The sequence below is a fragment of the Neophocaena asiaeorientalis genome, unplaced genomic scaffold, assembly GCF_003031525.2.
Source record: "Neophocaena asiaeorientalis asiaeorientalis breed wild unplaced genomic scaffold, Neophocaena_asiaeorientalis_V1.1 scaffold109, whole genome shotgun sequence".
Lineage (NCBI taxonomy): Eukaryota > Metazoa > Chordata > Mammalia > Artiodactyla > Phocoenidae > Neophocaena > Neophocaena asiaeorientalis.
In genome coordinates, this window is record NW_020173946.1 from 1358197 (window position 1) to 1384333 (window position 26137).

At 48.1% G+C, this 26137-nt stretch overlaps 1 protein-coding gene across 2 annotated transcripts in view; it reads left to right on the forward strand.

Moving 5' to 3' along the window:
* SLCO3A1 (solute carrier organic anion transporter family member 3A1) overlaps positions 1–26137 on the forward strand; it is a 307677-nt gene that overhangs the window by 225584 nt on the left and 55956 nt on the right. For both annotated transcript variants that reach the window (XM_024752826.1, XM_024752825.1), the window contains exons 3-4: positions 12725–12823; positions 21771–22034. In XM_024752826.1, the coding sequence (XP_024608594.1) occupies positions 12725–12823; positions 21771–22034 (363 nt within the window). The remainder of the gene's footprint in view (positions 1–12724; positions 12824–21770; positions 22035–26137) is intronic.

Here is a 26137-nt window from a genome sequence, read left to right on the forward strand (position 1 = left end):
TCAAGTGAACTTATCTGGTTCCATCAATGCAAAAACACATGGAAAAAATACAGTGCAAACACAGTAACGCCCAAAGGAAATACGGAAATGATGATATTTCTTTTGTTTTGAATTAAATTTTTTTTATATACAGCAGGTTCTTATTAGTTATCTATTTTATACATATTAGTGTATACATGTCAATCCCAATCTCCCAATTCATCACACCCCCACCCCCACCCACCGCCACTTTCCCCCCTTGGTGTCCATACGTTTGTTCTCTACATCTATGTCTCTATTTCTACTTTTGTAAGACTTCAGAGACTTAAATCAAGACTTCAAACATTCTTAAAACAGAGGGTAGAAGCCTTTGCCTTGACTAGATGACAAAGATTGTTCTCCCTATGTTTTCCTCAAAGAGTTGTATACTGTCCAGTCTTACATTTAGGTCTCTAATCCATTTTGAGTTTATTTTTGTGTATGGTGTTAGGGAGTGTTCTAATTTCATTCTATACTTGTCTCCTTTGTCAACTGTAGCTTTGTAGTATAGTCTGAAGTCAGGGAATCTGATTCCTCCAGCTCCATTTTTTTCCCTCAAGGCTGGTTTGGTTATTCGGGGTCTTTTGTGCCTCCATACACATTTTAAGATTTTTTTGTTCTAGTTCTGTAAAAAATGCCATTGGTAATTTGATAGGGATTGCATTGAATCTGTAGATTGCTTTGACACGTAAAGAGTTTGTGCTTTCAGCTCCTCAGTGACAGGCTTTGCCACTGTGTCCCTGCCCTGATCGGCTGTTGGTATAGAAGCCAGGCCCCGTGTCACACTCCAGCAAAGAGAAGAATAAAGGCTTGGAGGGAAGGGTCAGCATTTTCTCCTTCACAAGATACCACATGTGCAGCTGTAGCCTGCCCAGTGACTGGCCTCCTCCTGCTTGTCCACTAGGGGGCAGGAAATAGCAGGCCTTCAGGTGGGGCTGGCTGCAGAAGACTCAGGGCCCACCGAGAGGAGGAAAAGCGGGCACCCACAGCGTATTTCCCTTCCCCTGGCTCTTCTAGCTCTTCTAGCACCCAGCAAAGCCAAGGAGCATCAGTGGAAACAAACATCTATGAAGTACTTTATCTGGACCAGGGGTCACGCTGGGCCCTTACATCTGCTTTCATTTATCCCTCCCTGCAAGCGCTATGAAATACATCTTATTAGCATCTCCCCTTTTCAGATGTGGAAACTAACAGAGGTGAGGGACTTGCCCAGGGCTGCCGGCAATTAAGTGGCAGCGCCAGGATTCACACCCAGCCCATTCCCTTTCATCACTTTAAATATGTCATGCCACTCCCTTCTGGCTTGTAGAGTTTCTGCTGAGAAATCAGCTCTTAACCTTATGAGAGTTCCCTTGTATATTATTTGTCATTTTTCCCTTGTTTTCAATAATTTTTGTTTGTCTTTAATTTTTGTCAGTTTGATTACTATGTGTCTCGGTGTCTTTCTCCCTGCGTTTATCCTGCCTGGGAGTCTCTGCGCTTCCTGGACTTGGGTGGCTATTTCCTTTCCCATTTTAGGGAAGTTTTCGACTATAATCTCTTCAAATATTTTCTCAGGTCCTTCCTCTCTCTCTTCTGCATCTGGGACCCCTGTAACGTGAATGTTGTTGTGTTTAACATTGTCCCAGAGGTCTCTTAGGGTGTCTTCATTTCTTTTCATTCTTTTTTCTTTATTCTGTTCTACAGCAGTGAATTCCACCAGTTTGTCTTCCAGGTCACTTATCCGTTCTTCTGCCTCAGTTATTCTGCTATTGATTCCTTCTAGTGTATTTTTCATTTAAGTTATGGTATTGTTCATTTCTGTTTGTTTGTTCTTTAATTCCTCTTGGTATTTGTTCTTTAATTCTTATAGGTCTTTGCTGTCTCTTGTAACATTCTTTATTGTAAAGTCTTTTATCTGATATGATATTCATTTCTGATGAAATGAAATGAATGAAATATTCATTTCTTCAAGATTCATTTCTTGAATCTTCTCAATCTTTGCCTCCATTCTTTTTCCTAGGTCCTGCATCATCTTCGCTATCATTATTCTGAATTCTTTTTCTGGAAGGTTGCCTATCTCCACTTAATTTAGTTGTTTTTCTGGGGTTTTATCTTGTTCCTTTATCTGGTACAAAGTCCTCTGCCTTTTCATTTTGTCTATCTTTTTGTGAACATGGTTTTCCTTCCACAGGCTGCAGAATTATAGTTCTTGCTTCTGCTGTCTGCCCTCTGGTCGGTATTTCTTTATATGATTCCGTATCATCCTTATCTTTGAAATAAGCATCTCTCACTTAAGTAACCAAAAAACTAAAACTTATAAGGCAAAAAAGAAAATCCTGCTACTAGAAGTACCAGCAAGGAGAATAAGTAACAGCTAATGTTTTTTGAGAACGCCTGTGTTCTAGGAAATTATCTGAAGCCTCTTTTGGGCACTCATACATTTGCTCCTCAAAGGCTCCCAAGAACGTAGGGGTTGTTGTCAGCCCATTTTACAGAGTCAGGAACTGAGGTACAGGGAGCATTTGTGCTGTGACCACAGACACACAGGGTGCAGCGGAGCCTGACACTGCCCTTCCTGTAGTGTCCTAACCCCCACTCAAGGCAGGAATCATCCCTGTCCTATTCCACCAGTGACCCGCAGAAATACTAATGGATTTGCCTGATTTTAGAGTGAGGAGAGGCACTGGGAGAAGCCCCTGAGTTTCTGGATGGCCTTTTTGCTTTTGCTTTCAGCCACGTAAAGAGTTTGTGCTTTCAGCTCCTCAGTGACAGGCTTCGCCACTGTGTCTGCCCTGATCGGCTGTTGGTATAGAAACCAGGCCCCGTGTCACACTCCAGCAAAGAGAAGAATAAAGGCTTGGAGGGAAGGGTCAGCATTTTCTCCTTCACAAGATACCACATGTGCAGCTGTAGCCTGCCCAGTGACTGGCCTCCTCCTGCTTGTCCACTAGGGGGCAGGAAATAGCAGGCCTTCAGGTGGGGCTGGCTGCAGAAGACTCAGGGCCCACCGAGAGGAGGAAAAGCGGGCACCCACAGCGTATTTCCCTTCCCCTGGCTCTTCTAGCTCTTCTAGCACCCAGCAAAGCTAAGGAGCATCAGTGGAAACAAACATCTATGAAGTACTTTATCTGGACCAGGGGTCACGCTGGGCCCTTACATCTGCTTTCATTTATCCCTCCCTGCAAGCGCTATGAAATACATCTTATTAGCATCTCCCCTTTTCAGATGTGGAAACTAACAGAGGTGAGGGACTTGCCCAGGGCTGCCGGCAATTAAGTGGCAGCGCCAGGATTCACACCCAGCCCAGCTCTAGAACCCACTGTTAACCCCACTCACCACACCCACCTCTGAAGCCAGATGGTTTCTATCCACATCCTCGTTGTGGTGCAAGGCGTGAGAAGCAGTGGCTACCTGTGAGCGGCGGGGTTTGGGGTTGGGTTTGGTTGTTATTCTTTAAGTTTGCTTATTTGTGCTTGAGCTCACTGGAGACCCAGTCCTGCAGAGGGCACCAGGGGTCAGCTGCCCTCCAGGGGCCCTGGAGCAAGTTGCTTAACCTCTGTGAGCCTCAAGTCCTTCTGGGATACAGCTGGCATGATGGCACCTGCCTCATCGCATTGTTAGAAGGAATCATGAAATAACGTGCATAAACCACATGGTCCAGACTCTGGCACCATACAGCAAGCACTCGATAAATAGCCAATGGCCATTTTTCTATAGGCACTTATATCACACATGTACGTATACGTGAAAATGTGATAATCACGTGTTTGTGCAGAAAACATATTCCAGCTTAACGAATTGTTGCAAAACAGACACCCACGTAGCCTGCAAATAGACCAAATACAAACCCAGCACCTGAGAACCCCCCCACCCAACCCGTGCCTCCTTCACTGTAACCCCTCCCTCCCTCATGGGCAGCAGTGACCACAACCCTGACTTCTCTGCTATTCATTTCCCTGTTTTTCTTTATAGCTTGACTACCTAGTTATATATCACTACACGGTTTAATTTTGCCGCTTTCAATTCTGCGTAAGTGGAGTCACACCAGTATGTATTCTTGCCTGTCTGTGTTCTTTTGGAATTACATCATTTAAGATTAATCCACGTTATTGATGATTTGTTTTCTCTGCTGTATAGTAATTCCAATGTATGAAGATGTCACCGTTTGTTTCTCTGTTGTTCTGTTGTTGGGCATTTGGGTTGTTTCCAGTTTGAGGATCTTACAAGATTGGGATGAACATTCCTGGATGTGTCTCCCAGTGGGTTTCAGACTTTCTGTAGAGTATTTACCTAGGAATTAGGATTGTGGGTCATTGGGTGAGTTCCTCTTTGGTTTTACAGACACTGCCAAAGTTTTGCCAGAGTGGTTGTCTAATTTACACTCCTACCAGCAGTATGCAAGAGTCCAGATTCCCTACATCCTTGCCAACACTGGGTATTATCAAGCTCTTCAATCAGATGGTATTTCTTTATATGATTCCGTATCATCCTTATCTTTGAAATAAGCATCTCTCACTTAAGTAACCAAAAAACTAAAACTTGTAAGGCAAAAAAGAAAATCCTGCTACTAGAAGTACCAGCAAGGAGAATAAGTAACAGCTAATGTTTTTTGAGAACGCCTGTGTTCTAGGAAATTATCTGAAGCCTCTTTTGGGCACTCATACATTTGCTCCTCAAAGGCTCCCAAGAACGTAGGGGTTGTTGTCAGCCCATTTTACAGAGTCAGGAACTGAGGTACAGGGAGCATTTGTGCTGTGACCACAGACACACAGGGTGCAGCGGAGCCTGACACTGCCCTTCCTGTAGTGTCCTAACCCCCACTCAAGGCAGGAATCATCCCTGTCCTATTCCACCAGTGACCCGCAGAAATACTAATGGATTTGCCTGATTTTAGAGTGAGGAGAGGCACTGGGAGAAGCCCCTGAGTTTCTGGATGGCCTTTTTGCTTTTGCTTTCAGCCACGTAAAGAGTTTGTGCTTTCAGCTCCTCAGTGACAGGCTTATTTGGAATTACATCATTTAAGATTAATCCACGTTATTGATGATTTGTTTTCTCTGCTGTATAGTAATTCCAATGTATGAAGATGTCACCGTTTGTTTCTCTGTTGTTCTGTTGTTGGGCATTTGGGTTGTTTCCAGTTTGAGGATCTTACAAGATTGGGATGAACATTCCTGGATGTGTCTCCCAGTGGGTTTCAGACTTTCTGTAGAGTATTTACCTAGGAATTAGGATTGTGGGTCATTGGGTGAGTTCCTCTTTGGTTTTACAGACACTGCCAAAGTTTTGCCAGAGTGGTTGTCTAATTTACACTCCTACCAGCAGTATGCAAGAGTCCAGATTCCCTACATCCTTGCCAACACTGGGTATTATCAAGCTCTTCAATCAGCTAAAAATCTAATGACATTTCACTGGGCTTGTAATTTACATGTCCCTGAATTCTAATGAGGTTAAGCATCTTGTCCCATTCCATTGTTCCTTTGAACCTCCTCTTTTGTGAAGCACCTGTTAAGGTTTCTGCCCCCTTTCCACTCGTTTGTCTTTTTCTCATGGACTTATAGTAGTTTTTACATAGTCTCGATATGAGCCCTCCGATTCTTGTATGTGTGTTTTTAAGGATGTATGTTCCATGTATGTTTTCCCACATCTTTGCTTTCCTAGTGGGCTCTTTTGATGAATCTAAGGAATGACCTTAATTTTAATGTAGACCAATTTGTCAAGCTCTTCTTTTAATGCTTCATCCTTTCTTTGTTTGGTTTAAAAAATCTCTCCCTGCCCCCAATGTTGTGACAGTACTTTTGTCTATTATCTTCCAGAAGCTTTATTGTTTTGCTTTTCACACAGGTCTCCGATATGCCTGGAATTGATTTTTACATGTTTTGTGCAGCCGACTTTTTTTTCCTATAATTTCAAGTTGTCCTAGCACCATTCATGGAAAAATTCATCCTTCCCCCCACCGCTTTATAGGCACACTTTGTCATAAATCAGGCGTCCACGCAAGTATGGATCTGTTTCTGGGCTTTCTCTTCTGCTTTACTTGTACGTTTGCTGCTTCTTGTGCCAGAAACACACTGTCTTCATCATTACAGCTTTAAAAGGAGTCCAGTAGGGTATGTCTTGACAATTCTTCTTCTTCTTCCAAGGTATCCAGGCTGGTCTTAGTTCTTCTGGTTCTATGTGTGTGACCTGATCCCTTTCTAGAGGCTGTCACGTCAGTCCCCTTGACACATTGCATCTAGAAGGAGGCACATTCCCAGCGCTGAGAGTGACACATGCAGAGAACACTGTCCAGGGAAAGAGCAGGCGGGGGCTGAGTCCCAGCTCTGCCCCTCCCCAGCTGGCTGAACTTGGGCAGACCATGGCCAAGAAGAGTTTCTCCCTCCCCATTTTGTGTCACTGCGGTAACGAGTATTCTCATTCACACACCCTTTCAACAGATTGTGAGCTAACTGTCCTGGGCCAAACTGGGGACAGAAAGAAGAATAAGGCACCATCTCTGCCTCACAGGACTTCAAGTCTCCTCCAGCATGTCTGGGACTGAGCCCCAGTCAATGCCAGGTCTGAAAAATGACCCACAAAAAAAATGTCCCATGGTCAAATAATTAACAAGCAGCTTCATGCAACATCCTGTTCTTAGAGATTCACATGTAGCAGGTATAAGATCTGAGATTGTCCTCAAATTTGCTTAACAATTGTGTTGGTTTCCTACCACTGCTGTAGTAAGTTACCGCAAACTTAGTGGCTTAAGATAATATAAGTGTATTATCTTACATTGTGGAGGTCAGAAGTCCATAATGGGTCTCCCTGAGCTAAAAATCCAGGTGCCAGCAGGGCTGCCTTCCTTCTGGAGGATCCTTTCTGGAGGGGAGAATCCACTTTCTTGCTTTTCCCAGCTCCTAGAAGCCACCCACATTCTTGGCCTCAAGGCCCTGTCCTCTGTCTTCAAAGCCAGCAGCGACTAGTCAAGGCTTTCTCATGATGCCATCGCCCTGGTTCTGTGGTCTCATCTCCTTCTCTGACTCTGAGTTGTATTCCTCCTCCTTCTACATCTACAGGTCCTTCAAGATTACATTGGCCCACAAGGATAATCAGCATGATCTCTTTATTTTCAAGTCAATTGATTAGTGACCTTAATTCCATCTGGAGCCTTCGTTCTCTTTGGTCAGTTACAGTAACAGACACAGGTTCCGGGGATTCGGACATGGACATCTTTGGGGACCATTATTTAACGTCCTATACGGTGGAACCCTTAGCCTGCGAGTGCACTCACCCCAGCTTGATAGCGCGTGTAGTGCATTGCTGTGTGTGTTCTTTACAGCACACGGTACAGTGGGAGGTCTTTCTCTAGCCCCACTCCATCATGCACTGTTGGTGCTGACATCATATGGTAGGTTGATTTGTTTATGGCCTTTCTTCTTCCCAAATACCAACTCCACAAAAAAGCAGGGATTTTGTCTGTTTTGTCCACAGCCGTATCTCAGCTCCTTGCACAGAGCCTGGCACCTATAGGTGCCATTATATATTTTGAATGATGGAGAATGGTTGGAGGTCTCTCCAATAAGACAGCAAGCTTCTTGAGGGCAAAATCCTCACCCAGTTCATCTGTCCTTCCCCTGCGTCCAGAGATGGCTGGTGCTAAGTAGGAAGATTGTATAGCATGGGTGGCAGATTTACACCAGAGGTTCTCAAACTTTCTGGGTTCATTGTACCCTTAGTGTCTTATTTTTCACAGAGCCCTGAGTCTGCAGGATATACCCAGCAATTGTGTTTATCAAGCAGTTAGGTTCAAATTACTTAATACACGTTTGAAAAAAATAACACACATAAATTGAAAGAAAAAGATATTTCTATTTTATTTTTAAATATGTATGATTACTTACTAATGGGTTGTGTGTCCCTGCTGGGGACTACATAGATTCTCAAACCTTGGAATCAGATTGGACTCCACCACCTTCATTTCCTGTGTTCTGCATTGACTTCCACACCACGTTTGCTTTTTATCACAGCAGGTACTGAAAACTCAGTTCACAAAGACAGGATATATTTGAAAGGAATATTGCTTGATCCAGTGCTGAAACCATCAGCCACCTAGAGTGAGTAGTTGTGAGTAGTTGTATGAGTAGCATCTGACAGATGTTAGCTATCACTGGGTTTCCCTCCAAAACTTAAAACATTTTGCCGTACCCCTGTGAGTTCACTGTGGTACCCCAGGGTGCCTTGACACACAGTTTGGGAACTGCAGATTTACACTAACCTAATTTACAGAGGGCCTCTCTTCAAACCAGGATGCCGGAGTTAGATCACCCTGGGGGTCGTGCCATTCTCTCTCCCTTTGTTCAGTCCTCACATCCCTGGGAAGCCAGGTTAGCATCAGAATGTGCTTGGCAGGTGGGCAGTCAGAGCAAGGGGGTGGACTCTGGACTCTGGTCGGCCAGTCTGTCTGGACCCTTGTGATGCTTGGGATTGCGGCTGCTTCCCCCGAGGAATTCCTCTCTGGAGCTTGGCCTGCTCCCAGCATCAGAGACACAGGCGTCATCCATTTAACAAGCACTCATGGCTCTTTCTGGGTGCCAGACTCTGTTCTAAGAGCTTTACAAATGCGAGGTCATTAAATCCTCCCTATAGTCCCGTGGAATAGGCCTAATATCATTCCCATTTTACAGATGAGAAAGCTGAGGCACAAGGAAGTTAAATAGACCTTTCCCAAGGTCCCCAGAGCTAGGAAGTGGTGGAGCTGGGATTTGAACCCACGTGGCCCATACTCTCTCCAGACCTGCTTGAAGGATGCTTTTCCCCTAAGGGGATGAGAGAAACCTGGCTTCAGAGCCCGCTGTGCTGCTTTCTGACTCACTGTTGGGAAGTGAGGCACTAAACCTTTCCTTCCTTCTGCTGTGAAATGGGCGCAGTAGACTCCCCGTCAGGGCCATTGAAAGAATTACAGCAGATCATGCTTGTAAAGCACCAGGCTCAGGGTAGCAGCACAGGAGGGGCCCTTCTCTCTCTGATCTCTGCGTCCCGGGCTCGCCTCCCCTCCCGTGTACACAATCTGGCAGACAGCAGGGGGCAGCACTGGGCCGCTGAAGAACCTTTTCTCCTGGACCTGGAGGCACTCACCATTCAACACAAGGATTCTGGATTTTAGGGCCAGACCATCTGTTTCTTGTCTATTTTGGCAGAACATTTTGAGGGGGGTTTGCTAAACAAGAACAAAATCACAGCCTGGTGGGCTGAATCGAAAAGAGAATGAAGAAGCAAGTTCAGAAGTACCTTTCTGTAAGATCACAGCCTGCCTTGTGTGCTCTGAGGGGAACAGCATCCTCTAAAGACCCAGGGCTGTGCTCACCGATGCTGCTTGATTTGAGCTGTTATCCTAAGATATTTCTGAAGTGAAAAAGGGTGCTTCCTGATGCATGAGCCTCCCATCCCACCCCACCCCACCCCACCCCCACTACTGGATTGTCCCTTGGAAAATATTCGAGAACCCATTGCTGCTAGAGGTTTACTTGGCATCTCTCCAAGGAGGAGCTGCTTTAAAAATATTCCCTCACTTCAACTGAGGGGAAAACATGTCCTTCACAGAAATAATACGCATCCTATGTCTTTTTTTCTTTTCTTTTGACCACGAAGCTTGCAGGATCTCAGTTCCCTGACCAGGGATTGAACCCGGGCCATGGCAGTGAAAGCGCCGAATCCTAACTGCTAGAGCACCAGGGAAGTCCCCCTACATCCTTCTTTGGTTTTTGGAATGGGGCCCTACCAGGTTTCTTTGGGGGAGAATTCTGTCCCGTTCAAATGGAAAGCCACAATCCAGCATTTTGGTGACCCGTGCCCTGTCCTAAAGTAACCAGATGGAGAGACCACCTTGGCACCTGGCTGCTCATCCGAGCGGCCAGAACAGATGGCTGGCCTGTCTGGGCCTGGTGGGGCTCTTGTGGGCAGCTGAGCTTGAGGGATGCCCTTCCTTTTGTGTCATAACTTGCACGAGGGCAGGATACCCAGGGCTTGGAGTCTCCAGCTGTCCCATGATGCTGGCTGGCCCACACTCCCACACTCTCCACTGCCCCCATGTGGGGGAGGGGTAACAACACTCTCAACACACTTTTCTGTTTTTTTTTTTTTTAATTTTATTTTTGGCTGAGTTGGGTCTTCGTTGCTGTGCGCGGGCTTTCTCTAGTTGTGGCGAGTGGCTGCTACTCTTCGTTGCGGTGCGCGGGCTTCTCATTGCGGTGGCTTCTCTTGTTGCCGAGCACGGGCTCTAGGCACGCGAGCTTCAGTAGTTGCAGCACGCGAGCTCGGTAGTTGTGGCACACGGGCCCTAGAGCACACGGGCTTCAGTAGTTGCAGCACATGGGCTCAGTAGTTGTGGCATACAAGCTTAGTTGCTCCGCGGCATGTGGGATCTTCCCGGACCAGAGATCGAACCCTTGTTCCCTGCACTGTCAGGCAGGTTCTTAACCACTGCACCACCAGTGGTTAAGTCCCAACACAAGCTTTAAAGCTCATTGGTTGTTTATTTCCAATGATACTAAAAGCTTGGTCCTTTGACCTATTCAGTATTAATTATCATTTTCATTGTTCAATCTGTAGGGGGTGGAGCAGTGATTATTACATCGAATGGGGTGTATTTAATTTGCATGAAAGGAGGCATGTTATCATGGGGGCGCTGCTGGGGGTCAGAGTGATGGCTAGGACTATGGAAGGGGCGTCAGAAGAGTAGTTGCAGCACCCCTGGCAAGAGAATTGTGTTCTATCTCTGTGCCCCTTTCTTTTGGGACAGGCTGAGTAGTTAGTTTACTTGCTGAGGCATCTTTAGAGTGCCAGTGGCTGACCAGTGGCTCGCCTCAGCCTGCAGCCTGGACAGAAGGATAGAGCTGGCTTCATGATTTTGTCCTGAAGCAGAAAGCCCTTCAGTCTTCCTGAGGTACAGCTCTTGCCTTGGACACCCCCTGTCCACAACCCTGCCCCTGTGTCTTTCTCAGCATCACTTCCTGTTTCGCTTTCCCCCATCTGCCAAAGAGGACCGAAGCCAAGACTAGCTCTGCTCCCTAACTCTGCCCAGCTAAGGGCTAATCCCTCCTAATTCTAGCCCATACTTGAAAGAGCACCACGTTCTAGACTTTTCCAAAAACACACCACCTTTCGCAATTTTCTCTGGTCGGTTATCTCAACCTGAGTTGTGACAAACCAGAGCCAGTGTTTTAACAGAGTGGATTCTGCTGCTCTCCAGATTCCTATAAACAGGAATAACTGTGAGACTGGAGGTCATCGGCTGGGTACAGGAGCAGCTATTTTGAGGCCCTTGAGCTTCTAGACGGCTCCACATCAGAGTAGGATTTCACTGAGGGTGGATTCAGCCCCATTCCTGTTATAGAAGCCATCCTCTTTTCATCCTGTCCTTCATTAAGCAGCATTCCTTATAAGCCATCTTTAAGTGATTGCTTCGGGGTTCTGGGTCCTTGTCTGTAAATGAGGAAGACGTGGCTCCTTCGCCAGGTATCTAAAAAACAGTTAAGGTGTCTATAGTTTCCTCTACAAGTCAGTGAGCTCCAGGAAGGCCTGGATTGTTGACTCTTTACTTCGATGCTGAGCCCCCATCCCTGAGAAGGCTTCTTGGCACATAGAAGGAACTCAATAAGTATTGACTGAGTGGATGAATATTTGAGCAGTTCCATGATGATGTCACTGGGAGATTTCAGGCTGAGTTAGTCTACCCTGCGAACAGACCATGTGCCCACATGGGCCTGTTAGTACCCACACTCCAGGCTGTCTGCTTAGGTTGAATTGACCCATGTATTGATTGTCCCCACAGGCAGCCAGCTTCCTAAGAAAAAGCCACTTCTTTACTCTTATTTTTTTTATTCCCAGGGCCTTGTGAGTTATCAGTGCTCCAGTTGAAATTTAGTTAAATACAGGCAGCCTGTGAGTTTTTAGTTTGGGCTCAGTGCTTTTCCAGAATGACCAAAAGGTTTGTGCAAAATTCCAGGTACTATATCCATCAGATACGTTACTTAATCACGTACCTAGTACCACCTTCTCAAGTCCTACAGAAGAGCTTGAGGTCTGAACAGCTGTTACAACAACAGAGAGCAATTCCAAAAATATGGGGGCGGGGGGGGGACTCCAAAACTGAAATTAATAAAATGTTTAATTAAACGTGCTCAGGGCATACCATTATGTCAGCTTTGTTGTTTGCTAAATTTAATACCTGTAAACATTTCGTTACATTTGAGAATAATTTGTGGCTTCAACTTTTCTCACTTCACAAGAATCCCTGAGTTTGCACAATGAGTGCTGAGAAATCTTTGCCAACCGTAAATTAATTGAATTACATAAAGCCAAATAAATGCGAAAGCAAAATTACAAAAATCCTTCCAAAATCGTTTATGGAAGAAAAAATATTTCATGATAGACATGGACGTATTTTAATAGGTTTAGTATGATATGGGGTGGAGTCCTCTAAAAGTAACTGTACTTGGAGCCCACAAATATTTCAAAGCAACCTATTGAAACTATAGAATTCCTGCATGACAGTGCTTCAATAGAGTTTCCAAAACTTAGAAATACTAGCTTTCCCCTCTAGGATTTTTAGACTCATTCCTCTAATGTCATTTGTCTAATCAGACCTCTCATCTGATCAATGTAAAACAGTTTTCTTGAGCTTTGGCAATTTTGCTCAATAAATGGCTTCGGCTTTTAATCTAATCTTGCTTTCATCTTCTTCTTTCAGGAATCCTGTTCACGATGCTGGTGTTTGGACCAGCCTGTGGATTTATCCTGGGCTCTTTCTGTACCAAAATCTATGTGGATGCAGTCTTCATTGACACAAGTAAGGAATTTATCTCAATTTCCAAGCGCCGCCCACAAGCCCTTCCTCCATCATAAAGGAGCCCCAGCCTCTGGGTTCTAAAACCTTCCTACTAAGCAGCAGCCCTAATGCATCCCCTTCTCTAGCTGGTGGCCCCCTTGAGATCAGAGGAAAGATTGGGTCGTGAATTTGGTACAGAGGGTCTGGCTTGAAGCATGTGTTCTGCTCGCGTCTACCTAGAGACTGAATAACCCCCTAAGGTTTATTTCACTCCTCAAATCTGAATTTTCCTCATCTGTAAACTCAGGGTAACAAAACTTACATCTGCCTTGAAGGGCTTTTGTAAGATAAATGAGGGGACAGATGTGGAAATGCCTGGCATACACACATGCTCATTGAATGTTGGTCCATGAACCACATGAGGACCCTATTTCTTAAACTAAAAGTTGGAGCACGTGTTCAAGTGCAAATGTACACATGGGGTCAAGGAGACAGAATATTTGAAAATTGTTTCTGTAAGACACTGTCGTGGTGGGCTTTATAAGGAAATATACCATGCCTCAAACCCATTTTAAGCGGCACGTCTTGTGTTCTTAGCAGGAAGAGCAAGTGTATGTCTCAGCCTGCTCTGGGCGCCCCCCCCCCCCATCCCTAGCATACCTGGATTGAACAGCGTGCTAGTTGAGATGTGCTAGGCTATGCAGTAGTAACAGACAATTCCCAAATCAAAGTGATTTTATGCAACCAAAGTTTATTTCTCAGCCATACTGCATATCCAGTGCAGGTTGGTGGTATTTGGGGGGTGGAGGGTGAGACTTGCCTACTGTAGTCCCTCCAGGACCCAGGCTCACAGAAGTTTCATCTGACTCCTGCCTGCCCAGTCGCCGAGGCAGGAAACCAGCTCCTGTTCAGAAATGACACGCATTGTTTCCGCTTACATTTCAATGACCACAGCAAGCCACCTGGTGTATTAATCTGTTGCTTTGTGACAAATTACCCCAAACTTCGTGACTTTAAACAATAGGTATTTTCTCACAGTTTATTTCTCTGGGTCTGGAACCCAGGAGCAGCTTAGCTGGATGGTTCTGACTCAGGGTCTCTCATGAGGCTGCAGTCAAGGTGTTGAGCTGGTATCAAATCATCTGAAAGCCCACCCGGAGGGGCTCCACTTCCAAACTCACCCCACGGCTGTTGGCAGTCCTTGGCAGATGGGCTCTCAGGCTGGCTCCCACGGATCTCTGTACAGGGCTAACCTCGGCATGGCCTCCCCTGGAGCAAACCTCCCAAGAGAGGGTAAGAGCACCTGAGACAAAGCCACAGTCTTTTATAACCTAGTCTCACAAGTGACACCTCATTGCTTCTGCTGCGTTTTTTGTGTTAGCAGCAAGCCACTTGTTTCTGTACACTTGGAAGAAGGGATCATTTCATAAGGACGTGAATTCCAGGGGTGGGGATCGTTGGAGGCCGTCTCGGTCACGACTCAACTGCGTGCCCGAAAGAGGACGCCGTGTTCCTGTGCTGCTTAGCGAAGTTGAGAAGCCGTGTTTCCTTTCTCTCTGAAAACGGTGCAGGAAGCCTTTCCAGCTTCTCTGTCTCATCCCGATCTATTCCCAGGATCAATAAGGACTCTCAGTCCCCTGGTGTTCAATTCGTCATCTCTTGACAGGGCTAAATTTACTAATTCACCCCAAAGACATAATCTGGTTTTAAATCCAATCAAGTCACTCTGTGATTCACTCCATTAATCCCAGTGATATATTTACTTGTAGCTAATGATGTTACAGATTTCCAAACGGGGGAGAAAAATCAAATGCAGCCTTATTTGTTTGTTCGTTTTAAAGTGCTGGGTCTGTTCAGGAGGTGATTGAATGCCGCTGTTTTGTAGCCCTTGGTTGGCCCTTTGAACCCTATTCCTAGCGGGTGGGATGACTGGTGGCCTGGTCAGAGAAACAACCCATGGTGACGGTCAGCTGCCATCTTGCTTCTACGGACAGAAAGCCGGCTTCCGCCACTGCACCAAAGGCAGTACAGGACAGGAGTAGCAAAGGAGGGGAGGAAAGGGGGCACCCTCCCAGCGCATGGGGAAGGCTGCCTGCGGGGAGAAGGCAAATGTCCAGGCAGCCTATCCTGCCCTCAGTGTATTAGCAGGGCCCCCTCGAATCAAAGCTTGTGGAGTACCAGAATCCCTGAGCCGGAAAGAGCCTCAGACATCATTCTCTTCCAACTCTTGCATTATGTAGATAAGGAAACTGATGCCTAGAGAGGTAAAGGGATGTACCCAATCCAAAGGGTGTATCTATATAAAACCCAGGTCTCAGAGCAAGCATGTGGAGACACCCCTCGCCAAGATTCCTCTTGGGAATTAAATAGCATCTTTTTCTCAGTGACTAGAATGGCCAAGAGGTAGACAGGTGGCTGGAGCGGGCTTAGCCCATCCACGCGCAGCCCCCTCCGTATGCCATTCCCTTGCTCAGGCCATCCCCTCAGTCTGGAGTGCCGTCCCCAGCCATTCTGTTCAACATCTGTCCTCACCTTTCAAGGCCCAGGGGAGTGTCATCTACGGTTCTAGACTCATTGGCAGTTTGAAGCCTCCCATACCTGAGACAGATGGGCGCGTTTCTGTTCCGTCTGGGCACCCTGCTGATGGCCGCCTTTCCCCAAAATGAGTTAATAGCGGACTTCCTATCTGATGAGTCTCGAAGGACTGAAGGATGTGTTGTGAGTCACCCTCTTTGTTTGCATCCCTTCTGAAGGCCCCCGGAGGGCTGGTGCCACCCTTTACCACCAGAGGGCAGAAAAATATAATTTATTCTATTCAGGAGCCAGTCACAGAATTCCATAGTTGCCAGCAGTTTTCTAATCTTGTGACTGAGACTTGTCATTCTGTCTGTGAGTGGATCGGGGCTGTATTTCGAGGAGTCGGTTCTCAGTTCTTTCAGGATGACCCTTCCCTGTCTTTTCCTCACCGACTAAGACAGAGCCCCTCTTTCGGGCTGTCCAGCCTATGGGAATGTGCCCTTAAGCGTGAATGTACAGGGGCCACGCACACAGCCATATGTTTCTGAAATTCCAGCTGAGAGTTGGGCGGGGGACTGGGAAAAGCAGTGGCCTGGGAATTGTGCGAGGTGGGCAAGGCAGGTCCCTGGGAGGCCCTTGTTATGGGGTAGTTGGAGGAGGGCATGTGCCTTTCACCAGGCAGCCTAGCAGCGGCTGAGGAAACAGGGCGGAAAGGCAGAGACCGGTCAGGGAATCTGGTTGGAATCTGTGTGTCAGTGAAGCTGGGGCTGCAGGGGAGGCGGTTGGTTGTAGGAACAGGCCAGCTATGGGGCTGCAAGACCCCACGGGCAGCTCCCCAGGAGGGCTGCCCTGGCGGCACTCAGACACAGGGATTCTGCTGCTGCTGCCTTTCATCCGTGTCTGAGCCCTCTGTGGCTCCTTCGGCCCCTCTTCTTAGGGAGGATAGATGCCTCCTCTGACAGCCTGGGGAAGGAATGATGGTGCCTGCAGAATTTCTTTTCTAGAACATCTTTGTAAAACTGAGACCGGTCAAGAGCAGGACGTAGGAAGAAGAAGGGCCTGGTAGCAGAGTAGACCCCTGAGCACTGGACTGACCAAGCTTCGCAGTGTGGGGTTAACAAATTGATGACAGTGGCAGCTGTGAATTGACCCCTTTTTAAATACATAGAATGCCTCTTGGGAACCTCACAGATGATGTGTCCCCTTCAGTGATTATGAGTTCTGAGTTCAAATATCAGACCAGACCTCCGTTCACATCCCAACCACACCCCTAACGAGCTGTGTGATCCTGGGGCCATTTCTCCTCATGGGTCTATGTGTGGATGACAGGATCATGTTCATCATACAAAGCAGTTAATACAGTGCCTGGGGAATAGTAAACACACATAAAATTAGGTGTAATGAGGAACAGAGAGGTTAACTCACTGCACAGCCCAGGCCTATCTGACCCCAACTGGGCAGCTCACTTCCCTGAAACGTCTCCAGGAGTTTAGCCAGAAGCCTGCCCCCTTCCATGGACAGAGGCCTTGCTGAGATGCCCTGACTGCCAACACTTCCGTACAGACTGGCCCTAAGGCACACCAGCCCGCTGTGCTGCAGCTGCAGCAAGATACGTCCATCCATTGGCTTCACATAAAAGGTCGACAAGCAGAGAGCATCCAGCTCTGCCACCCTGGGGCTGGCTGCCACCGCCAGATTCCTTCACGTTGGACTAATTAGTCCAGTGGCTGGGATTCTGAACCATCCATGCTGTCCTCCATCCCCACCCCCTCCCTGTCTCCAGTTTCTAATTAGGTCTGGAACTTAATGATACTCTTGGACTTCTTGAGTCTCATAGCAAAAGTTTTACAAAGTAGGCTAGAAAAATAGGTAAATGGACTGAGGAAAACGAAGCAAAACTGCTCAGAGAGCCATAGTATCGCTTACGCATCAGTATGGCCTGGGACTTAGTCAGTGTTCCCAATTTGCTTTGATCTCTTCTTCTCGCAGTCTTGGGTATCCTCATGGGTGGCTTGGTTGGTTAGTTTTAAACTGGTTTAACCCCGTTCCTGGGGATTTCTTTCGTTTGAACCAACAATGGTAGTGGTCCTTGGAAATGGAGGGAAATCTCAACGAAGCCCGTATGTTTATATGACCTTCAACAGAGGGAACGAACAGCTGTCAAAGCTTGCTCAACTCACCCAGCGAAACTATGAAGCCCTCTAAATGTTGGATTCCAAGAATGCAAGAGTCAGAACAATAGCTTTTATAAAGCAGAAATCTTAACAAGCCTACAGGCACATATGCAAAGGTAGACCCACCCTGTGCCGACCTCGTGGTGACCCAGGGGGTGGCTCTCCCTGCTCCCCTCTGCTCCCTTCCCAGCATTTTTCCTCAGTGCTTGGAATGACCAAGGGGCAGGCAAGTGACTGGAGGGAGCTTACCCAGGACACTCACAGAGTCCCCTGAGGATGCCAGGCCTTTGCTCGACTGTTCCCACAGCCCAAGATACTGTCTCCACCCTGTCCTTCTCAACATCTTTCCTTATCCACGGTTCTAGCTTCATTGGCAATTTGATGCATTCTAAGTAAATGAGACAGATTGGTGCTCTTCAGTTGTGTTCTGGGCATCTTCCTGACAGCCGCCTTCGCCAAAAGGCTGAAACTGCAGTCATTTTTTAAGATCAAGACACTAACTAGAACCAGACAGAAAGAGAAGTAGAGAGATTTTCATGCCTGGTCCCCTACCTGGACCTAAAAGAACACCATTGCTATTCTAAGCCTGCCTGGGACCACTTTTCTTAAAGGGTATGGTTTTTATTTTTATTTTTTTGCGGTACACGGGCCTCTCACTGTTGTGGCCTCTCCCGTTGCGGAGCACAGGCTCCGGACACGCAGGCTTAAGCGGCCATGGCTCACGGGCCCAGCCACTCCGCGGCATGTGGGATCTTCCTGGACCGGGGCACAAACTCGTGTCCCCTGCATCGGCAGGCGGACTCTCAACCACTGCGCCAGCAGGGAAGCCCAAAGGGTATGATTTTTTATTTCCTAAGCCTTGTGTACTAGTCAGGGTAGGCTGAGTTATGCTGTGGTAACAAACCCCCCCAAAATGTCAGTGACTTGGAAATACTAAAGGTTTATTTCCTGCTTGTGTTATATTCCTGATGCAGGTCAGCAGGCACATTTTGTTCATTGTAGCTTCTCAGGCATCAGCTTAGGGAGGATTCCACATGCTTCATGATCAGGCAGGAAAAAAGAGCATGGGGAATCATGCACCAGCTCATACACTTCTCCACACGGAAGGGACATGTGTCTCCTCTCTCGCGTTTCATTGGCAAAATTCTGTGGTGCGTGGCCGCACCTAACTCCACAGTAAGGGAGGTGAAACCCTCCTCGTTCTCAGAGGAGGAGACCCAAATGCAGACATGGGTAATGTCTAGCAGACATGCTTTGCCAGGCCACATAGAGAACTCCCCTTCAGCGTAGGTAATGCTAGAACAATATCTGCTAAGCGATGACAGTTGCCAGGCCAGGGGGTGGGGGGTGGGGGTGGATATCCCTCTTAAATGGCCAAGATGCCTCCTGAAAATACTATTCATTGTAGAGATGGGTAGAGAAAAGAAGTGCCTCAGAAAAGACGTTTCTCAGGCTGGTGTCAAGCATTCGTTGTCTTCCCAAGAGCCACCAAAATTGGGCTGAAGCTCCACTCACGAGGCTGACCGGTCCTGAGGGCAGCACGCCCCAAAGCTGAGTGGTTTCTTCTTAGCCTGTTATTTCTCTCCCTGCCACCATCCTCTGGATAATTGAAATGGAGAGGAAAAAAATCAATACTTCCCAGAATAGTCAACTGTGATTTTCCTGGCTCTGCAGATCCCTGCCCTCCGCGCATCTCGCTCCAGACCCGTCCCCCGCCCCTTCCCCAGCGGCAGGTGTGCTCTGAGGCTGACACAGATCAGGTACCCTCCCGTCTTGGGGATCGCGAGTGCGTGTCGGCTTTCCACCCGCAGGCAGAGGCCTACAGGGAGCGAGTTGCCAAATTCACATAAACATCCACCTCCCCCAGCGCAGCCCCTCTCACGGGGATGTTTTCTCACACATAGAAGAGTCACTGACTTCCTATCTAAAATATGACTTTCTATGTGCTACTGATTTTGTTCTGCCAAACAACTGCCAGGATTTCTCTCTCCCCACTGGCTTACATCTGCCGGATTTATGGGGTCCAAAGACAAAGGAGAGAAATACTGTAGCTCCCTTTTCCCGTCTTTTGTTTTCATTCATTGCTTGGCAGTAGGTGAGGAAAAACAGTAAGCGAAGAGATATGGGAACATATGTATATGTATAACTGATTCACTTTATTATAAAGCAGAAACTAACACACCATTGTAAAGCAATTATACTCCAATAAAGATGTTAAAAAAAAACCCAGAAAAAACCCAGTAAGCGATTGGTGCAAACAGTCTTGCTTAGCTACCCAAGGTGGTGTGACTTCCTCATCTCTTCTCTTGTTTGCATAAAGATGCTTTCCAGATCACCCTGTGTTTTCCCATGCCATACTCCTTTTAAAAAAACTCCCATTTATATAAATATATCCCTAAAAGTGAAACATTAAGAGCTCCCATAGATTGAGAGCCGACTCTGTGTCAGGTGACGCTTTTTCATTACCTCTCATCCTGGAAACCACTGTCCATGACTATCATCTGTATTTCACAAATGCTGAAACTAAGGGTCAGGGAGGGTGAGTAACTTGCCCAGCATCACATGCTTGTAAGTAACAACGCTGGGATTCAACCCCAAGCCCACTAGAGTATACACTCTATAGAGTATACACTCCTCTCTGGCATGAAGCCGCACAAAGGCAACTGGCCTGTTCAGGTGCCCTGGTTATTGCTGCTGGGCTCATGTCAGGGTCTCCGGGACAGAGACTACCGATGTTGCAAAGGCCAACTTGCCAACTGTCAGAAGAGCTGGTGGTCTTACCCATTGCACAAAGCACAGGAATTATCCACTAAGGGCCCTCCAGGGAGCCCAAAACAAAGACCTGCCAGTAAAGAGGGAAAGAGCGTAGCCCTTGGCGACTGGATGCCTGTGTTCCAGTCTTCAGCTCTGTGGATGTAGACAAGGCACCCAGCCTTTCTAAGCCTCGATTTCTCCATCTATATGAAATAGGGACAGTAAAAGGCCCTACCTCGTAGGGTTGCGGGGAGGGTTGATTGGAACAGTTAAGAATGCACTCCGCGTGGTGCCTTGCGCAGAGTAAGCCCTCAGTCAATGACGGCTGGTGTTTTCATTACTGTTAGCTGAAGAGTCTTCAGGGAGAGCACTTTACAAATGGGGGAGTGCTCATCTGATGACTGTGGTCATTTCTCTTGCCAAGCCCATCCATCTATCTGGTCCAGGCCTGCAGCCCTATTAGTTCTTGGCTCATATGCTGTGGTCCAGACCTCCAAGAATTTCCTTCCATGCTCCAGGTATATGGAATCATCATCAAAGAGACATCTCTAAGCAGCTCATGCAGGAGCGCCCTGCTCCGAAAGGCAGTTGTAGAGAGAGGGAAAAACATCTCCCAAGGGGTAAGCGGTAGCTTACATCTTCTTGACTTCAGCTGGCAGATCAAAGTAGTCACAGACAAGAGAGCCAAACCAATGCATGTTGCCTTAAAGCATGGACCTTGGCTGCAGAGCTTTCTAAAAGAGGACTGGCCCCCCAGACCACAGGCCACAGCCAAGGTTTGAATTAACCCATCCCCTAGCAGCTTGGAAACACGACCGTCAGCATAAATATTAAGCTAGCATCATTTAAGCGCTTAAGCACTTATCCTGAACACCTTGCGTCTGGTGGTGCTCATTTGATCTTCCCAACTCGATAAGGGTAAGTACCGTCATAGCATCAGTGTTATTTATACACATCAGTCAGCCGAGGCATGAAGAGTTCAAAATTGCTGGCCTGAGGTCGCACAGCGAGAAGTGGGCAGGATTTCAGTCCAGGCATCCTGGCTCTTGATTTCCATTCTGCGCCGCCCCGTGTGATCTGTGAACTGATTTAAGACGGGGGTGGGGTGTGGAACGGGATCTCAGGTTAGCTGCTTCGTAGGGGGTGCGAGTGAATATACATGGAAAACTATACCCTTGAGCAATAAATGTTTCTGTTTCCCTGTGTGTTTGTTAGCAGACCTTCGCAAGCTCTGCCAAGACAGTCAACTCCAGCCTAAATTCAGAGGGTGACTGTTTTTGTTTAGACTGATGCAAGCACAGGGTAGACAAGAAGATGAAGGAGGGAAAGCCATCAGCCTTCAGCTTGAGGAAAACCAGAAGCACGGCTGTGAAGCCCTAGGCTGCTTTGCCCATGGGCCAGTCTTCCCCGCCCCAGGCCGTTTCCAGAGCCCTCGGCCTACCTGTAGAACTGATTGCAAACCTCCACCGAATGCCAGGCCCCGCCAGGTCCCCTCCCGCTAACCGTGCTCTTTCCGATTGCAGGTAACCTGGACATCACCCCGGACGACCCCCGCTGGATCGGAGCCTGGTGGGGTGGGTTTCTGCTCTGCGGTGCCTTACTCTTCTTTTCTTCCGTCTGGATGTTTGGGTTTCCACAGTCTCTGCCCCCGCACTCAGACTCCGCCCTGGAGAGCGAACAGGCCATGCTCCCCGAAAGAGAATACGAGAGACCCAAGCCCAGCAACGGGGTCCTGAGGCACCCCCTGGAGCCGGACAGCAGTGCCTCCTGCTTCCAGCAGCTGAGAGGTAAGGGCACCTCATTGGCAGGTGGCACTCAGGACCGGATGCTGGGGGACCTGAAATAGAATCACACTGGTTTTGCGTGATTTGCCTTCCCTGGCCCTGTGCTTAACTGATCCCTGAGAAGTAAATGCACTTCATAAAGCAAACACAAAGTTACTACCATTTAGCGAAGGGGCAGCAGACGAACCACCCCCCCCGCCCAGGCCGAGAGCCCAGTGGCTAACATAGCACCTGATGTACGATACACATAAATGTGCGTAGAAGGAAGAAAGGGGGCGAGGAAAGGAGGGAGCTGGACGTTTCATGGCCCTCCTTTGAACTCTTTCAGGCCACTTACAAGCGCATTGAAGCAGTGTAAGACTTTGAAGTTGGCTCCCTTTGCCTGATGCAGGCGTTCTGGAAAAGCCACATCCGAAGAGCATTTCCTTATATTCACTCTGTCCTTCCATCCCCTCCATTAGAGATGAGAGCTGTGTTCCTCTGCAAAGAAAGGTTAACTCAGTCTCGAGAGCAGAGTCGCACTTTAGAATGCGGCAGAGCGCTCATCGTCATTTTTAGAGGAAACAAGTGCATCTTTTCTGACAAAATGGCGAGACACGAACAGCGATGCAGAATGAGGATGAGGAACCCCGTCAACAGCCCCTGGTTATCTCCACATTTGCTACAGCCTCTTAAGAGGTGAGGATGACGACCAGACAGCCTCAAAAGCTGCTCGGTGTCTATCCTGGCCCCCTCCCCACTGAGAGGTATGCACGGTGCTCCCTAATTCAAGGACCTCTTCCTGCTGGGTCCCCTGAAGGACTTGCTGGATTTTGGAAGTGGGCAGGAGCAAGGCTGAGGTGTTACTTCTCGGGGAGGCTGGGGTGGGAAACAGGTGGACCGTTACCTCTGCAGGAACCGGGCACACAGCCAGGCCCACTTTCAGCAGCTGCCACCTCAGGCTCGCAGTGCTCGACTTAGAGATTTGATGAGAGTCTCTTTACTGAGCTCTGTCTAATGAGATGCACTTTCTGTGGAGATGCTTGAGAACCACGGAGAGAACCTCGGGTGACCTTGCACTCAGATCCCCGCTCTGCCCTTCACCGGCTCTGCGATCATTGACTTCTCCGCGCTTCTCTCCACAAGTATAGAGTTGTAACACCGTTCCTCGGTGACACCGTGGTCGTGAGAATTCCCTTGGAAGATTGTCAGTTAATACCACCTGTTAGCCAGCGAGGAATTCAAAGAACTTGTGCTAATTCCCAGAAGAGACTAATTTAAGAACCTAATGTCATGTTTGACTCCATGTTCCGGGATGGCTTCTACCAAAGTCGTCATGTGGAATTGTAGATGATCTCTAAGGGTGAGAATGCTCTGTTGGATGAGAAGGCCCCGTGCTTTGTGTCCTCTGAGGTTGCCCTGGTCTGGACCCTCAGGAGTATGTGCTTCTTAAAATAGGCTCCCCAAATGGGCCCCCTTCAGGAGCCCCCAGGTGGCTGGAGGGTGATGCCTGCTGACCCTCTGATAGCACAGCTGGCCACACAGTGTCCCAGGGACCAGATCCACGGCAATAGATGGGGCTGGCTTGAGAGCGGGCCTTGCAGAGGGCACCTTGGACCTGGGCGGTGGCAGCCTTTCCAGATTTTTCCTCTTCCCAGGATGATGGCCCTGCTTTCCTAAGCCTCTGATGGTAAGAGCTATACCTGTAATCACTCATCTTTCATCTCTGGGGAGACACAGGTGAAAATGATACAATTGTGCCATCAGAGAACTCGCTGTCCAATGTAGCGACAGGCCGGCAAGTCAGAAAGGTGGCCTAATGTGATGAGAACTGCAGTACCGGGCAGCACCATAGGTTGTGGAAATACGGTCAACAGGCAGCGAAAGCCCACCTCTTGGGTCCAGTGCAGAGCTGAGCTGAGTCTTGAGGGATGCCATGGTTTCAGAATTCTCGGGCTCTGATTCAATTACTGGTTAACCCATTTGTTAATTCAGTCAGCATTTACTGAGATCCCGCCAGGCTCCGGGGACACAGCGGTCACCAAGGCAGCTTAGATCCTGGAGCAAGTATAGTAGCAGGGGAGGCACGCAGTGGGCAAAGTCGAACCAGTGACAAGATGAGTGCTGAACTTGCTGTGTCTGAGCTGACAAGTACACAGTTGGGTAGATGGGTCTGAGGCTCGCTAGATCAGAGCCATCGCAAGTTATGGCCTGTGTGTACATGGGCTCCACTTGGATAGTTAATGATTTTTAATTTAGAATTAGCAATTCCCAGAGGCATCAGGTCCATTAATGGACCTAAAGGATGCCCAAGCAGGAAAGGAAGGCAGCGTGTCTAGAAGAATGCCCAGGAGCCAGCGTACAGTGGAGCGAGCTATCGTGCTAATAAATTTTACACATGCCAACACACAGAGAGGGAGCCACGGTGGTTTATATCCTTCACTTTTTCCACGTGAGACAAAATGTTTCTGCCACGTGGACATTTCCACCAGAAGCAGCACGTGATGCTGCCAGGCGCTCCCAAATTCTTCACCTGATTTGCAGCCTCGGAAGCCCCGCTGGTCTGCATACAGCCTGCAACACATTTATGGGTACAGATAAGCTAAGCATCGTTACACATATCAGAGGAATTAACATTGCTCTACATGTTGCAATTTCTCATCCGTTTCATTTGAGCTTGCAAACGGGTTTCTTTCCTAGCCATCAATCTGTGTGCCCTGCCAAGCTCTACAGATAGCAAAGGCCCCTGAGAAGAACTGCCGTTGGCCCGAGAGCAGCCACTCCACCTTCCTTCCCTCTGGGACCAAGACACACAGCCTCTTCTGCTCCTGGGAGAGCCGTGGGGCTGCTCACCTGGGTTCAAATCCAGCTAGCCACTTCCCAGTCATACAACCTTGATCGTGTCGTTCAGCTCCTCTTGGTTTTACAGTGTGGTGTCTGGTGTAACTTTACAGCAGCTGCATAAGGTCAGCATTAGGACTTATTACCCTTTATAGGTGACGACATAGAGCTCCCATTCGGTGACAGAGGACTTCAGGCCTGTGATCACTTTCCAGAGCCCTCTCCCCCCAGAGCAGGCTTTGAAGGTCTATTTCCAACAAAGTCGACCACCAGTTGGGTTTTGCAATTGTTATAAGAAGGTGAGAGATGGAAAGCTCAGAATCTTGTTCCAGAACTGTGTAGAGAAACTGTTACTTGTTGCACAGCCCAGACGTCCCCGTCTTGCGATGACTGTCACATATCCATTTCACAAAGCAGGCAGCAGGGGAACAAATGCTTGGGCTTGTGAAACTCCAGCATCTCCCCCAGGTGGGAGCCTGCAAATCCAAGACACGTTTTTGCATCTCAGCTGTGCCACCAAAGAACTTTTCCTTTCCTCCCTGACTCTAAAGCCCCTCCTCCCTCTTCTTGCTCTTCAGGACATTTTGCTGATTCATCTTTCAGGAACCCCCCGCCACACCACCACCACCACCTCCCTCCTCTTGTGTTTACTGCTGTGTCCATGCCTCCCCTTTCCGGCACAGTGAGCCCCTGGGGGCCGGGACTGCACGTAGCGTGGTCTCGTTGAATCCGATGCTCAGAGTTTGCAGAATGGTTTCTAAAAGTCTAGATCTGGTGGGAGGAAAGAATTCAGGGGGACGGTTAACACACAAATGGACAGTATTCTCATTAGCTAGTGTGTTTATTCTCACATCCACCGTTGTGTGTTGCATTTGGAAATTGGCTCCAGCGTCACTTGCCCTGGAGGGGGCTTGATGGTTAGGACCCGGGCCCTTTCTGCAGCCACAGGGTTCCTGCAGCCACGGGTGTGTCCAACTTCCCCATCACGTTCTGTACAGTTTTCAGAACACCTCACGCACTCTTCTCTTTGCTGCTGTTTCTGCCTGGAACGCCCTACCTCCCTTGATCCACTTCTGGGCTGGTCTCGGTCCCTACCTTCCCAAGGAGCCCTTGCCTATAGCCCCTCTGTGCTCATGCCCCTGTCTGCTCAGTACTAGATTAGCTGCATTCCTCTGTTGCCCTCAAAGGCCCCGCAAAGCACTTGGGGTAACCCCCACTACACAGTAGCCCATCTGTTTGCCTGCATCTTCCCAAAGCTTGTGGCTTCTCCAAGGACACGAAGCTCT